General features: G+C 44.1%; 1 protein-coding gene across 1 annotated transcript in view; it reads right to left on the bottom strand.

Annotated features, from left to right (window-relative positions):
* Positions 1–12,500, bottom strand: part of LOC145399349 (uncharacterized) — an 88,331-nt gene that overhangs the window by 37,253 nt on the left and 38,578 nt on the right. The window contains exon 2 of the mRNA XM_080272003.1: positions 107–235. Within this exon, the coding sequence (XP_080128129.1) occupies positions 107–235 (129 nt within the window). The remainder of the gene's footprint in view (positions 1–106; positions 236–12,500) is intronic.

The following is a 12,500-nucleotide window of genomic DNA, read 5'->3' as shown; positions in this document are numbered from 1 at the left end:
GTACGTTTCTGTGTGTATGTAGCTGTATGTACGTTTATGTGTAAGTATGCAGGTTTATGTGCGTATGTAGCTGTATGTATGTGTATGTACGTTTCTGTGTACGTACCTAGCGCGGCAAGCCCCCCGTCGAGAGGGGCGTCCCTGGTGGTGGTGTTGCTGTTTAGGGCGTCCGCGAGAAGGGGGTCACCACCCCCCAGGGTGTAGTTGGGGTTCTCAAAGCTCAGCACGCCGTTTTCTGTGAAGGTATAGAAAATGGAAGATGGATTATTATGGTCTCTATCTATCTATCTATCTGTCAGTTTGTCTATCTAAATCTATCTATCTATCTATCTATCCATCTATCTATCTATCTGTGTCTATCTATCTATCTGCCTGTCTATCTATCTATCTATCTGCATATCTGTCTGTCTGTCTATCTGTCTCAGTATGTCTGTCTATCTAAACCTATCTATCTATTTACCTATCTATCTATCTGTCTATCTATCTATCTATCTATCAAGCTATCATCCTATCTAAATCAGTCTATCTATCAATCTGTCTATCTATCTATCTATTTGTCTATCTACTCAAACCTCAACACAGCGTTCTTTATGGGGAAGAGTTAGATTCTCTCTCTCTCTCTCTCTCTCCCTCTCTCTCTCTCTCTCTCTCTCTCTCTCTCTCTCTCTCTCTCTCTCATGCACGAATACCTGGTCTATTGCATGACAACTTGCATACGTTCTTCCTCTCTCTCTCTCTATCTATCTGTCTATCTACCTCATTTCCTCTTCCTATCAGTCTTTTCCTTCTCCATCCTTCCCTATCTCCTAATCTTCCTACCTACCTGCCTACCTACCTGCTTACCACAGTGCCTACCTACTTCCCTGCCTACCCTCCTCTCCTTAATGTCTGCCTACTTACCTCCTTTCCTATCAACCTACCTACCTAATTACTTACCTGCCTGCCTACCTACCTAATTACCTACCTGCCTGCCCGCCTACCTACCTGCCTGCCTGTCTTTCTGTCTAGCCACCTACCCACTTAATTAGCTGCCTTCCTACCTATCTACTTACCTGCCCTCCTTCCTTCCTACCTACCTACTTACCTACCTGCCTGCCTTCCTGCCTACCTGTGAAGGGCTGGGAGCGTGATTATGGGTGAGGCAAGAATCATGACAGTGCCTCTCACATCACCACGCAGACAGGCAGGTAGGTAGGAAGGTAGGTAGGCAAGAAGGCAGGCAGGCAAGCAATGAGGTAGGCAGGTAAGTAAGTAGGTAGGCAGGTAGGTATAGGTAGGTAGGTAGGTAGGTAGGTCTGTTGGAAGGCAAGCAATGAGTTAGGTACGTAGGTAAGCACTGAAGGAAATAGGTAGGTAGGTAGGTAGGTAGGAAGGCAAGCAGTGAGTTAGGTACGTAGGTAAGCATTGAAGGAAATAGGTAGGTAGGTAGGTAGGTAGGTAGGCAGGGAAAAGGGGAATATCATATCACGGAATAGGGCAAAGGAAAGTACACAGCAATATATCAAAAAAAAGAAAAAAAAAGAAGAGAGGAAATGAAGGATGGAAGGATGAAGGAGACGAAGGAAGGAGGGAGAGAAGAGAAGGAGGAAGGGAGGGAGGGAGGGGAGGGATGGAGGGAGGGAAGAGATGGAGGGAGGAAGGGGTTGAGAGAAGAACAGGGGACGAGGGAGTGTGTGAGGGAGAGGAGGGGAGGGGAGAAAAAAGGGGATGGAGGGGAGTGATGGGGGAGAGATGAAGGGGGGAAAGGACAGAGGGAGGGGGAGGGGAGGGGAGGGAGGAAGAAATGAAGTCAAGGGAGAGGGGAGGGGCGGGGGGGTTAGTGGGGGTGGGAAGTGTGGAGGGGTGAGGGAAGGTTAAAAGGTGAGCCCGGGTTAATGAGTTTGGCCAGGTGGGGAGAGAGAGAGAGAGAGAGAGAGAGAGAGAGAGAGAAAGCCAAGACGAGAAGCGAACAGTCTTAAGAATGGAGACACATAATGCAAAAAGTACGTGTCTCTTAAAATGTCTTCCTATGTCTTAAAATGTACTTACGCAGTTTCTTACGCACAAGGACACATAAATACAGTTGGAGTCAAGAGTTGGCTCAGTATTTCACCTCTTCCCCTTCTCACTAAAATCTGTTTGCTGAGAAAGGATTATTTTTTTTCCTGGCTGTCATGAGGAAGAAAGGAAATTGATCGATATAATATAAACTTGATGTAATTCTATCTATCTATTGCCAGACGCCCCAATCCCGAAAGGGGTGGCCACAAACAAAGTGCCTTCATGTCGCCCTGTCCCCCGTCATTTTCACCGCCCTGCTCCCAGCTCACACACACACACCCTCTCTCGTATACCTCTCCACTCCATCCCTCCATCTCATCCTTGGCCTCCCCCTCCCTCTCCCCCCTCCACCTCACTCACATACACTCCTCGTCAGTCTCTCACTCTCCATCCTCTCCACATGGCCATGATGTAGTGTAATAAATGGAATGCTCTTGCGATAGACAGTAGATGTGCTTATTCCTACGCACATGTATCTATCCATGTTAGTACACACACACACACACACACACACACACACACACACACACACTCACAATTTAGCCGCTTTAGCATCCACCGACCTACACACACACATTCCATTTCGTGTGTGTGTGTGTGTGTGTGTGTGTGTGTGTGTGAGGGGGTTGCAGCTGACCGTCTTTTAAGTTAATGCAACAATATTTCTTGCAAAGGCCACCACCATCCCACTGTTGCCCCGAGGACGACTATGTGGTGTGGTGTGGTGTGGTGTGGTGTGGTGGGGTAGGGTAGGGTAGGGTAGGGTAGGGTAGGGTAGGGTAGGGTAGGGTGGGGTGGAGTGGAGTGGGGTGAGGTGTGGTGTGGTAAGGTTGGGTAGGGTAGGATAGGCTAGGGTAGGGTGGGATGGGGTGATAATGTAGCAAAACTTTCGAATCCCATCCCCCTCTAAAAATAATAATAATAATAATAATAATCCCACGAACTGCACGCTCCTCAGGCCTTCACCTTTGCTCAGTTTGATGGCGTTATGTTTTTATTTTTTCCTTTTTAATACGACTCTGGCCATGGACTAGACAACCCAATCCCTAAGGTCCAAGAGTACGTGCCACAAACTTCCAATGTCGCCACTTGAGAGCTTGTACCCACCGCCCCGTTTCAGTACCCAGGTTGGATGTTGGAACCCCCTCTCCCTTACCCAATTTCTGGCTATGCCCCTAGGTGGTCTGGGCTGGGATGAAGTATGGTGGTGTGGTGTGGTGTAGAATGGAGAGGTATGGTATGGTATGGTGTGGTGTGGCGTATGGTCGTGTGGAGTGGTGTATGGTCGTGTGGTGTGGTGTGGTGTGGTATGGTTATGTGGAGTAGAGTGACATGGGATGGTGTGGTGTGGAATGGAGAGGAGTGGAGTGGCATGGAATGGTGTGGTGTGGTGTGGTGTAGTATGGTTTCATGTGGTGCTGTGAGGTGTGGTGTGAATCTGAAATGGAAGATGAAATGGGACAGGGGTAGGAGTGTAGTGCGAAGGATGGTGCAGTGGAGAGGGTGTAGTGGTATATCTGCTATGGCGTGGATCAGGTGGTGTGGACTGGAACCGGAGGCCTATCAACTCAGAACACACAAACCAGGATCATTCTCTAACACAGCATTCAACTCTTACGGCCAACTTCACCTTTCTCTTCACACCTTGATGCTATATAATTAGTTTACCCTTTACATGATTAGGAAAACTCTAGTAATCCATGCCAGGTGACGCCATACGATTTAATTAACCTGGGAATAAGTGGCAGGTGAATGAGTGTGAAGAGTGCAAACAACTTCAAATGTGTTTTTTTCTCGGTATTTCACTTTTTAATCATTATCATCTCGTCTACTTATCAAATTTAACACCCACACCTGCCAAATCACGCCTAAACCCTCCTAGTTACACCCTACACCCTCCCACACCCACACCCTTCCAGTCACACTCACGCCCTCCCATTCCTACACCCATCCCACTGCCACACCCACAACTACCCTACTCTCACACCCACAACCACACCCACATCCTCCCATTCCTACACCCATCCCACTGCCACACCCACAACTACCCTACTCTCACACCCACAACCACCCCACTGCCACATCCACATCCATCCCACACCCACCCACCCCACCTTAACCTCACACCCACACCCACCCACTCTAAACACTCACTCTCTCACCCACATCCACCCAAACCCATCCACTTTCAAACTCACATCCATCTACCTATCCATTCTAACATTCCCATTTAATCATCCACAAATTCCCACATATACCCACACTCATTTTTACACTCATCCACTCCACTCACTTCAACCCCACCCACTCCTCTTTGTTTCTCCGCCCCCTCCCTTTATCCCCCCCCTCCCAGTGGCGGAAGGGGGGTGAAGGTGGATTAGTTTCGTTTTGGAGGGGGGGGAGAGGGGGTTGTGTGGGGGTAGGGGGTACAGTGTCATGCAGGGCCCGTGTGTAGGTTAAGGGTCATGCAGGCTGTAGCGTACACATACCAACGCGTGCGCACATACCAACACACACACACACACACACACACACACACACACACACACACACACACACACACACACACACACACATGGATAAAGACTCTCACAGAAGCACTCAAATACATTTATACAAGCACATTCAAAAGTTATATAGATTCCTCTCTCTCTCTCTCTCTCTCTCTAATAGACGCTAGTACCACATATAAAGGAGGTCCTATGTTTGAAGGACTTGAAACATAATTTGCACCAGTAACAGGAAACAGGATTAAGCTGTCTAAGGGGAACAAATCGTAGAGTGAGAGGCGTTACGAAATCCCCCATCAAAATAGGTGTCACTGTCCTTCCCACAAGCCATGAATCTCTCCAGTAGGGGTAACCTTTTCAGTATGCAGGATATAAGGCAGTTGGGTTGACACGGTGCATTTCTCCAGGCCTGTATTATAAACCACTGTCCTTGTATATATAACCCCAAACCACTTTCATATCGCCCACGCACGCACCTTTTAAGACGAGACCTTTAATAATATCTCTTTTAAAGGTCTCAGGTTTAAAGAGCTGACTGTTCAAAGTTCATTTTTAAAAAGGGATTATTTTTTTAAGTTCTCGTGTTTTAAAAGGTCCCATATTTTCAAAAAGACCTTTAAAAATAGGATCTTTAAAAATATGAGCCCTTTAAAAATAGGATCTTTAAAAATACGAGCCCTTTAAAAAAAGGATCTTTAAAAATATGAGTCCTTTAAAAATAGGATCTTTAAAAATATGAGTCCTTTAAAAATAGGATCTTTAAAAATATGAGTCCTTTAAAAATAGGATCTTTAAAAACGTAAGTCCTTTAAAAATAAGACCATTAAAGCTAAATCCTTTTAAAAATGACCCTTTAAAAAGTTCTTTAAAAATAGAGGACATTTAAAAATATGATCCCTAAATCTGTCAGACCTTTAAAAATAAGATCTTTTAAACCCTTGGCCGCGTTCACAGAGGTAACATTCTCGGGGGAAATGGGTGGAGACAAAACCAGCAGCTTGGGTGAACTATTGGTGTGTGTGTGTGTGTGTGTGTGTGTGTGTGTGTGTGTGTGTGTGTGTGTGTGTGTGTGTGTGTGTGTGTGTGTGTGTGTGTGTGTGTGTGTGTGTGTTTGGGTGTGTGTGTGTGTGTGTGTGTGACTTATTCAGTGTATATGTGAGTGGCGAGTCTCGTGGATATGATGATGATGGTGTGTGTGTGTGTGTGTGTGTGTGTGTGTGTGTGTGTGTGTGTGTGTGTGTGTGTGTGTGTGTGTGTGTGTGTGTGTGTGTGTGTGTGTGTAACCTCCTTCTCCCCCAGACAATGTTATGATGACTGGGTAAGCTGCTGTGAACTCTAGAAATAATAATGACATGCAAGATCAATCCTACCACCAATATTCTGAATGACACGAAGCTCCTGGGTGTTCTACGATGCCAAACACCTTCCAAGATACAAAGTGATTCCCATTGATAAGCCAAGATAAGAGAGATACCACCAAAGGCACTTCTATACCACACTTCTCTGCCACAGGGATAAGTGATGATGTTATATAGATATCTTCTGAGCTTTGTTTTCAAGAATGTGTAAATCCTTTCCTCTCATCTTGCTCCTCCAATCCCTATCCATATCGTTCTTTCCTCCATCCTCTCCTCTTCCCTCCTCCTTCACTTTCCTGTTATCCTCCTTCCTTCCTCTCCTCCAGTTCTTCTCTATCCTTCAACTACCTTCCCTTTCCTTCACTCATCTTTCTCGACCCTTCTTTCCTCCTTTCTTTCTCTCTTTCTCCTTCCTTTCCCTTATTCTCCTTACTTTCTCTCTTTCCCGTCTCTCTTTCTCTCCGTCCCCTCTCTCTTTCTCCTTCTTTTCTCCCGTTCCCTCCTTCCCTTTTCTCTTTATCTCCTTCCTGTCTCTCTTTCTCTCCTTCCTTTTCTCTCTCTCTCCTTTATTTCTCCTTCCCTCTCTCTCTCTCCTTCCCTTCTCTCTCTCTCTCTCTCTCTCTCTAACATGACAACTTGTGCTTCTGCATTCCTGAAATCTTGTTAACACGTCCTCGCTCACTCATGCATTCTCTCGCTCACATTCTTTTACATTTTTCCTTTTTCATATCTGCCAAACATATTCACTCATTCTCTCTCTCTCTCTCTCTCTCTCTCTCTCTCTCTCTCTCACACACACACACACACACACACACACACACACACACACACACAAGATTTTCTCATAAAAAGAGAAATGAGGACAGTACTAAGGGGAAACTACTCATCATGGAAAGAAGAGACTAGTGGAGTACCACAGGGTTCAGTGCTGGCACCAATCATGTTTTTAGTGTATATAAATGATATAAACAGTAACACTGGAAATGAAAGCTATCTAAATATGTTTGCGGTTGATGCAAAAATACAAAGGAGTATTACTAAAACAGACTCTTGTAAAGAGCTACAAGAAGAATTAAATAAACTTCATGAATGGAGTAATACATGGCAAATGGAATTCAATGTGGACAAGTGTCATGTAATCAAGTTTGGTAAAAGTGGAAAAAGACCTGATTGGGATTATATGTTAGGAAATAAAACCCTATACACATCAGAAAGAGAGAAAGACCTAGGTGTGATTATCAATAACAGACTATCTCCGGCTGACCACATCAGTGAGAAGGTACGGAACATGTATACACTGCTTGCAAATATGAGAATAGCATTCACATACATAAATGAAGACATGCTAAGAAGGATAATAACATCATTCATCAGACCAACCCTGGAGTATGCATCAGTAGTCTGGAGTCCTCATCTCAAAAAACACATAGACAAGATTGAAAAAGTACAAAGGGGCCGCTACAAGGTGGATACCAAGCTTAAGGGACCTAAGCTACGAAGAAAGACTAAATAAACTGAATCTACCAATACTACAGGAGAGAAGGAAAAGAGGTGACATGATTATGCTATATAAATGCATATCAGGAAAGGAGAAAATAGACATAAATGATTACTTAACATATGGGGAAGCATCAGCAAGAGGACACTGCAAAAAACTGCATAAGAAGAGAGGTGATAAAGACGTAAGGAAATTCAGTTTCCCAAACAGAGCAATTGATCAATGGAATGCACTACCGAATGAAATAGTGTGTGCCAAAACAATTCACAAATTTAAGGATATGTACGATAAATATGGTTTAAGACACGGGACAGTACGAGCTGGACTCATTCCTGTAAAGATACAATTAGGTAAGAACACACACACACACACACACACACACACACACACACACACACACACACACACACACACACACACACACACATTCTCTTACATATTTTCTCTCATATCTCTTTAACACGTATTCTTCTCTCTCTCTCTCTCTCTCTCTCTCTCTCTCTCGCTCTCTCACACACACACACACATTATCTTACATATTTTCTCTCATACCTCCTAAACATATTCTTCTCTCTCTCTCTCTCTCTCTCTCTCTCTCACACACACACACACACACACACACACACACACACACACACACACACACACACACACACACATATTATCTTACGGATTTTCTCTCATTTCTTCTTAACACTTCTTCTCTCTCTCTCTCTCTCTCTCTCTCTCTCTCTCTCTCTCTCTCTCTCACGCAGTAATTCGCTCTATCATGTATTCTCTGACATTCATACATTCTTTTCTTCCCTCGCATCATTTTGGCTGAGAGAGAGAGAGAGAGAGAGAGAGAGAGAGAGAGAGAGAGAGAGAGAGAGAGAGAGAGAGAGAGAGAGAGAGAGAGAGTGGGGAAAGATGGAAGGGCTGGGGAAATGGAGGAGGGGAGAAGTAGAAGGGAAAGGAGGGGCAGGGGGAAGGGGAGGGAGGGGGAGGGGAGGGGAGGGAAGGGAAGGGAAGGGAAGGGAAGGGAAGGGAAGAGAAGGGAAGGGAAAGGAAGGGGAGGGGAGGGGAGGGGGGAGACAAGGACACACAGACTCAGTGATCAATTAACTGAGTCATTAACGATAATAGGTTGTGTGTGTGTGTGTGTGTGTGTGTGTGTGTGTGTGTGTGTGTGTGTGTGTGTGTGTGTGTGTGTGTGTGTGTGTGTGTGTGTGTGTGTGTACCAAAGCCGAGTGTACACAGACTTGCTTGACTGACATGTTTACGTACACAAGTTAACCTTTCTTTCCACACACACGCACATACCGCCCACACCCACACCTACACAGTTCCATTTTTGCACCCGTAAATGTACACACACACACACACACACACACACACACACACACACACACACACACACACACACACACACACACTCCCCTACGCAATCAGGAGCAATACATACATTCACTTACACATGTATACCTTCACATACAGCATACACACACGTACACGCGACGCTCATGTACACCTAACAGCACGCACATGAATTTATAATGATACTAACATGCACATTTATCCCAGTGTTTATCAATACCTACACATACATACATACACTACATACATACATACCTATACACATACATACATACATACAGTACACTCTCCTCCCCGTCTCTCTCTCCCCCCCTCTCTCTCTTTCACTGTCTCTCTCTGTATCTGTGTCTCTGTCTCTGTCTCTGTCTGTCTGTCTGTCTCTCTCTCTCTCTCTCTCTCTCTCACCTATACGCACCCCACCTGGCTCTCTCTCAGGTAAACTCCAAGACAACACTCACCTGCGGAAAAAGAAACAGTTAACTAAAACAATACCCCAATCCTTTCTAAGTTTATCAAAGCAGTATTACAGTAACAACTTTCTAGTACTGTAATCCTGTAACAATATTTAGTACAGTAATATTCTAGTAGCAATATTCTAGTAATGTTCTAATTCGATATTCCTTATTTTTTATACAAGGAAGAAGGAACCAAAGGCCACACGCACGCAAGATTGTACCCCTTACTGCCTATGACCTCCAGTGTATGCAACAGGTCAACTCTGGAACTGACTCCCTCTGTTTGTATTTCCTACTGCCTATGACCACTGCATGCAACAGGTCAACTTTGGAATGGTCTCCCTCTGTCTGTATTTCCCTCTGCCTATGACCTCCAGTGTATGCAACAGGTCAACTCTGGAACTGTCTCCCTCTGTCTATATTTCCGACTAGATATGACCTCCAGTGTATGCAACAGGTCAACTCTGAAACTGCCTCCCTCTGTCTGTATTTCCTACTGCCTATGACCTCCAGTGTATGCAACAGGTCAACTCTGGAACTGTCTCCCTCTGTCTGTATTTCCGACTGGCTATGACCTCCAGTGTATGCAACAGGTCAACTCTGGAACTGTCTCCCTCTGTATTTCCTACTGCCTATGACCTCCAGCTTTTCAAACGCAGTGTGTCCAGGCATCTCGAAATGAACGCATCTTGAATTTGGCTGTTATCTTGTTTTTGTTTTTTCTTAGAGGGAACAATTCGCGGGCTCCTGGCCTTGGGTTCCTTCTTCCTTGCATAAAAAAAAGATATCTTCTATTCATCAAAAAATCCGTAACACCTAGACTTGAAAACCTGTAACTTTTTTTTTTTTTTTGAGGGGGAGAGCTAAATTTGGGGAAGCGAGTTGCAGAGAGGCCCCAGACAGATCAGCTCAATGTTAACTTATTTCCCGTCATCAGGCTGCCCTTCCCCCTGTTACCTCCTCTTATCTCCTCTTATCTCTCCTCTTATCTCCTCTTATCTCTCTTGTTCTCTCCTCTTATCTCTCCTGTTCTCTCCTCTTATCTCTCTTGTTCTCTCCTCTTATCTCTCCTGTTCTCTCCTCTTATCTCTCTTGTTCTCTCCTCTTATCTCTCCTGTTCTCTCCTCTTATCTCTTTTGTTCTCTCCTCTTATCTCTCCTGTTCTCTCCTCTTATCTCTCCTCTTATCTCTCCTGTTCTCTCCTCTTATCTCTCTTGTTCTCTCCTCTTATCTCTCCTGTTCTCTCCTCTTATCTCTCCTCCTGTTATCTCCTCTTATCTCCATTACTATTTTTATCAATGCAAGAATATGACAATGAAGGCATAGGACTGAAAGGGTTAAGTTTTATATTATGAACTCTCCCTCCCTCCCTCTCTCTCTCTCTCTCAATATGTCTTGGTTGCATGAAATTCTATAAGCCTTCCCGATAATTATAGGGCAGGAATGAGTCTCCTTGGTTACTAGTCAAATCAGCCTTCCAATCTGACTACACCTGGCCATGAACTAAGGTAAAACGGATGTAGATCTTACATTTGACACGGATTAATATTAATTTATGTCGATTAAATTTACTTTCCATACCTTTTAAATATTTACAATGTACGGGAAATACCATGGACTTTAATTAACTTCATTACTTCAAATTTTGGCGGGAAAAACTGTGCCGTAATTTCAAAAGGTTAGTGATACCGTTGAGAGTGAGAAAATGCAAGAGCGGTGATGAAACCTGTCATTATAATAGATTAAATATAAAATAGGGTGAGATAAGCGAGATAATAAGGTAAAAATGGATAAAAAAGGGTAATAAACAAGAGATAATTGGGGAAAATTGGAAGTAGGGAGATTTAGTAACGGTGGATGAATTGGAAGTAGTGAGATTTAGTAACTCGGTGGAAGATGAGGAGACGCCATTATTTGTTTACATCCGGGTGACCAATCAGCGCGCCGCCTGCCCGTGACGTCATCTCCAGGCGCCACGCTGATTGGTCGGTGGGCGTGAGGGGGAGGAGAAGGGTGGAGGAGGGGAGGAGGTTGACTCACTCCTTCCAAGTTACTTAATGTGTGGTAAATGACATCACACACACACACACACACATACAGTAGTTGAAGTAAATGACACACACATACACACACATTCCCTCTCTCTCTCTCTTACAAAAATACATTCCGTCTCACACATATACATACATTGTCTCTCTCTCTCTTTCACACACACACACACACACACACACACACACACACACACACACACACATTATCTCTCATACATAAATACATTCCGTCTCACACACATACATACATTCTCTCTCTCTCTCTCCTACGCCAAATCTGACGCGCATTTGAAAGGTGAGGAAGTCAAAGGTGAATCATTAAGGTGAAAGAGAAAAGGTTAAGAGAGAGAGAGAGAGAGAGAGAAACACTGCCTGATAGATAGATGTAAGAGAAATATTTATGCTGAGACAGACAGATAGATAGATAGACAGAGACAGACACTAATAGGGAAAATGAATTGACTGACTAACAACAAATAGACAGACAGATAGACGAAGACAACCAGATAGACAGATAGATAGATGGATAATAGATAGAATATAGACATACATACAGAGAGAGAGAGAGAGAGAGAGAGAGAGAGAGAGAGAGAGAAATGTATGTATGTATCTGTGTGTGAGAATGTATGTATGTATGTATGTGTAAAAGACAGAATGTATGTATGTATTTATGTACAGTATGTGAGAGAGAGAGAGAGAGAGAGAGAGAGAGAGAGAGAGAGAGAGAGAGAGAGAAAACGAGTAGAGAAAAACACAATAGGAGTAACTATGATAAAATCGAGAATGTTATGTGAGTGGCAGGAAGGGGTGTGGTCGTGCCCTGTCCTTGTGTGTGTTTATTGGGTGAGTCAGGCAGGGTAAGGCAGGAGGCGTAGGTCTGGTGAGAGAGAGAGAGAGAGAGAGCTTCCTAACCACAATAACACACAAGAATATGGTAACGGAGCAGAATCAGGAATAAATCGGTAAGGAAGAGGTGTTAGTAAGCATCCTAACCACAATAACACACAAGAGTATAGTAAGGGAGCAGAATCAGGAATAAATCGGTATGGAAGAGGTGTTAATAAGCTTCCAAAACCACAATAACACACAAGAATATAGTAACGGAGCAGAATCAGGAATAAATCGGTAAGGAAGAGGTGTTAGTAAGCTTCCTAACCACAATAACACACAAGAATATAGTCACGAAGCAGAATCAGGAATAAATCGGTAAGGAAGAGGTGTTAGTAAGCTTC

The sequence above is a fragment of the Coenobita brevimanus genome, chromosome 48 (genome assembly GCF_032717465.1).
Source record: "Coenobita brevimanus isolate Jiangsu-jjx chromosome 48, ASM3271746v2, whole genome shotgun sequence".
In the NCBI taxonomy this organism is placed as follows: domain Eukaryota; kingdom Metazoa; phylum Arthropoda; class Malacostraca; order Decapoda; family Coenobitidae; genus Coenobita; species Coenobita brevimanus.
This window is presented reverse-complemented; position numbering and strand designations above follow the sequence as displayed.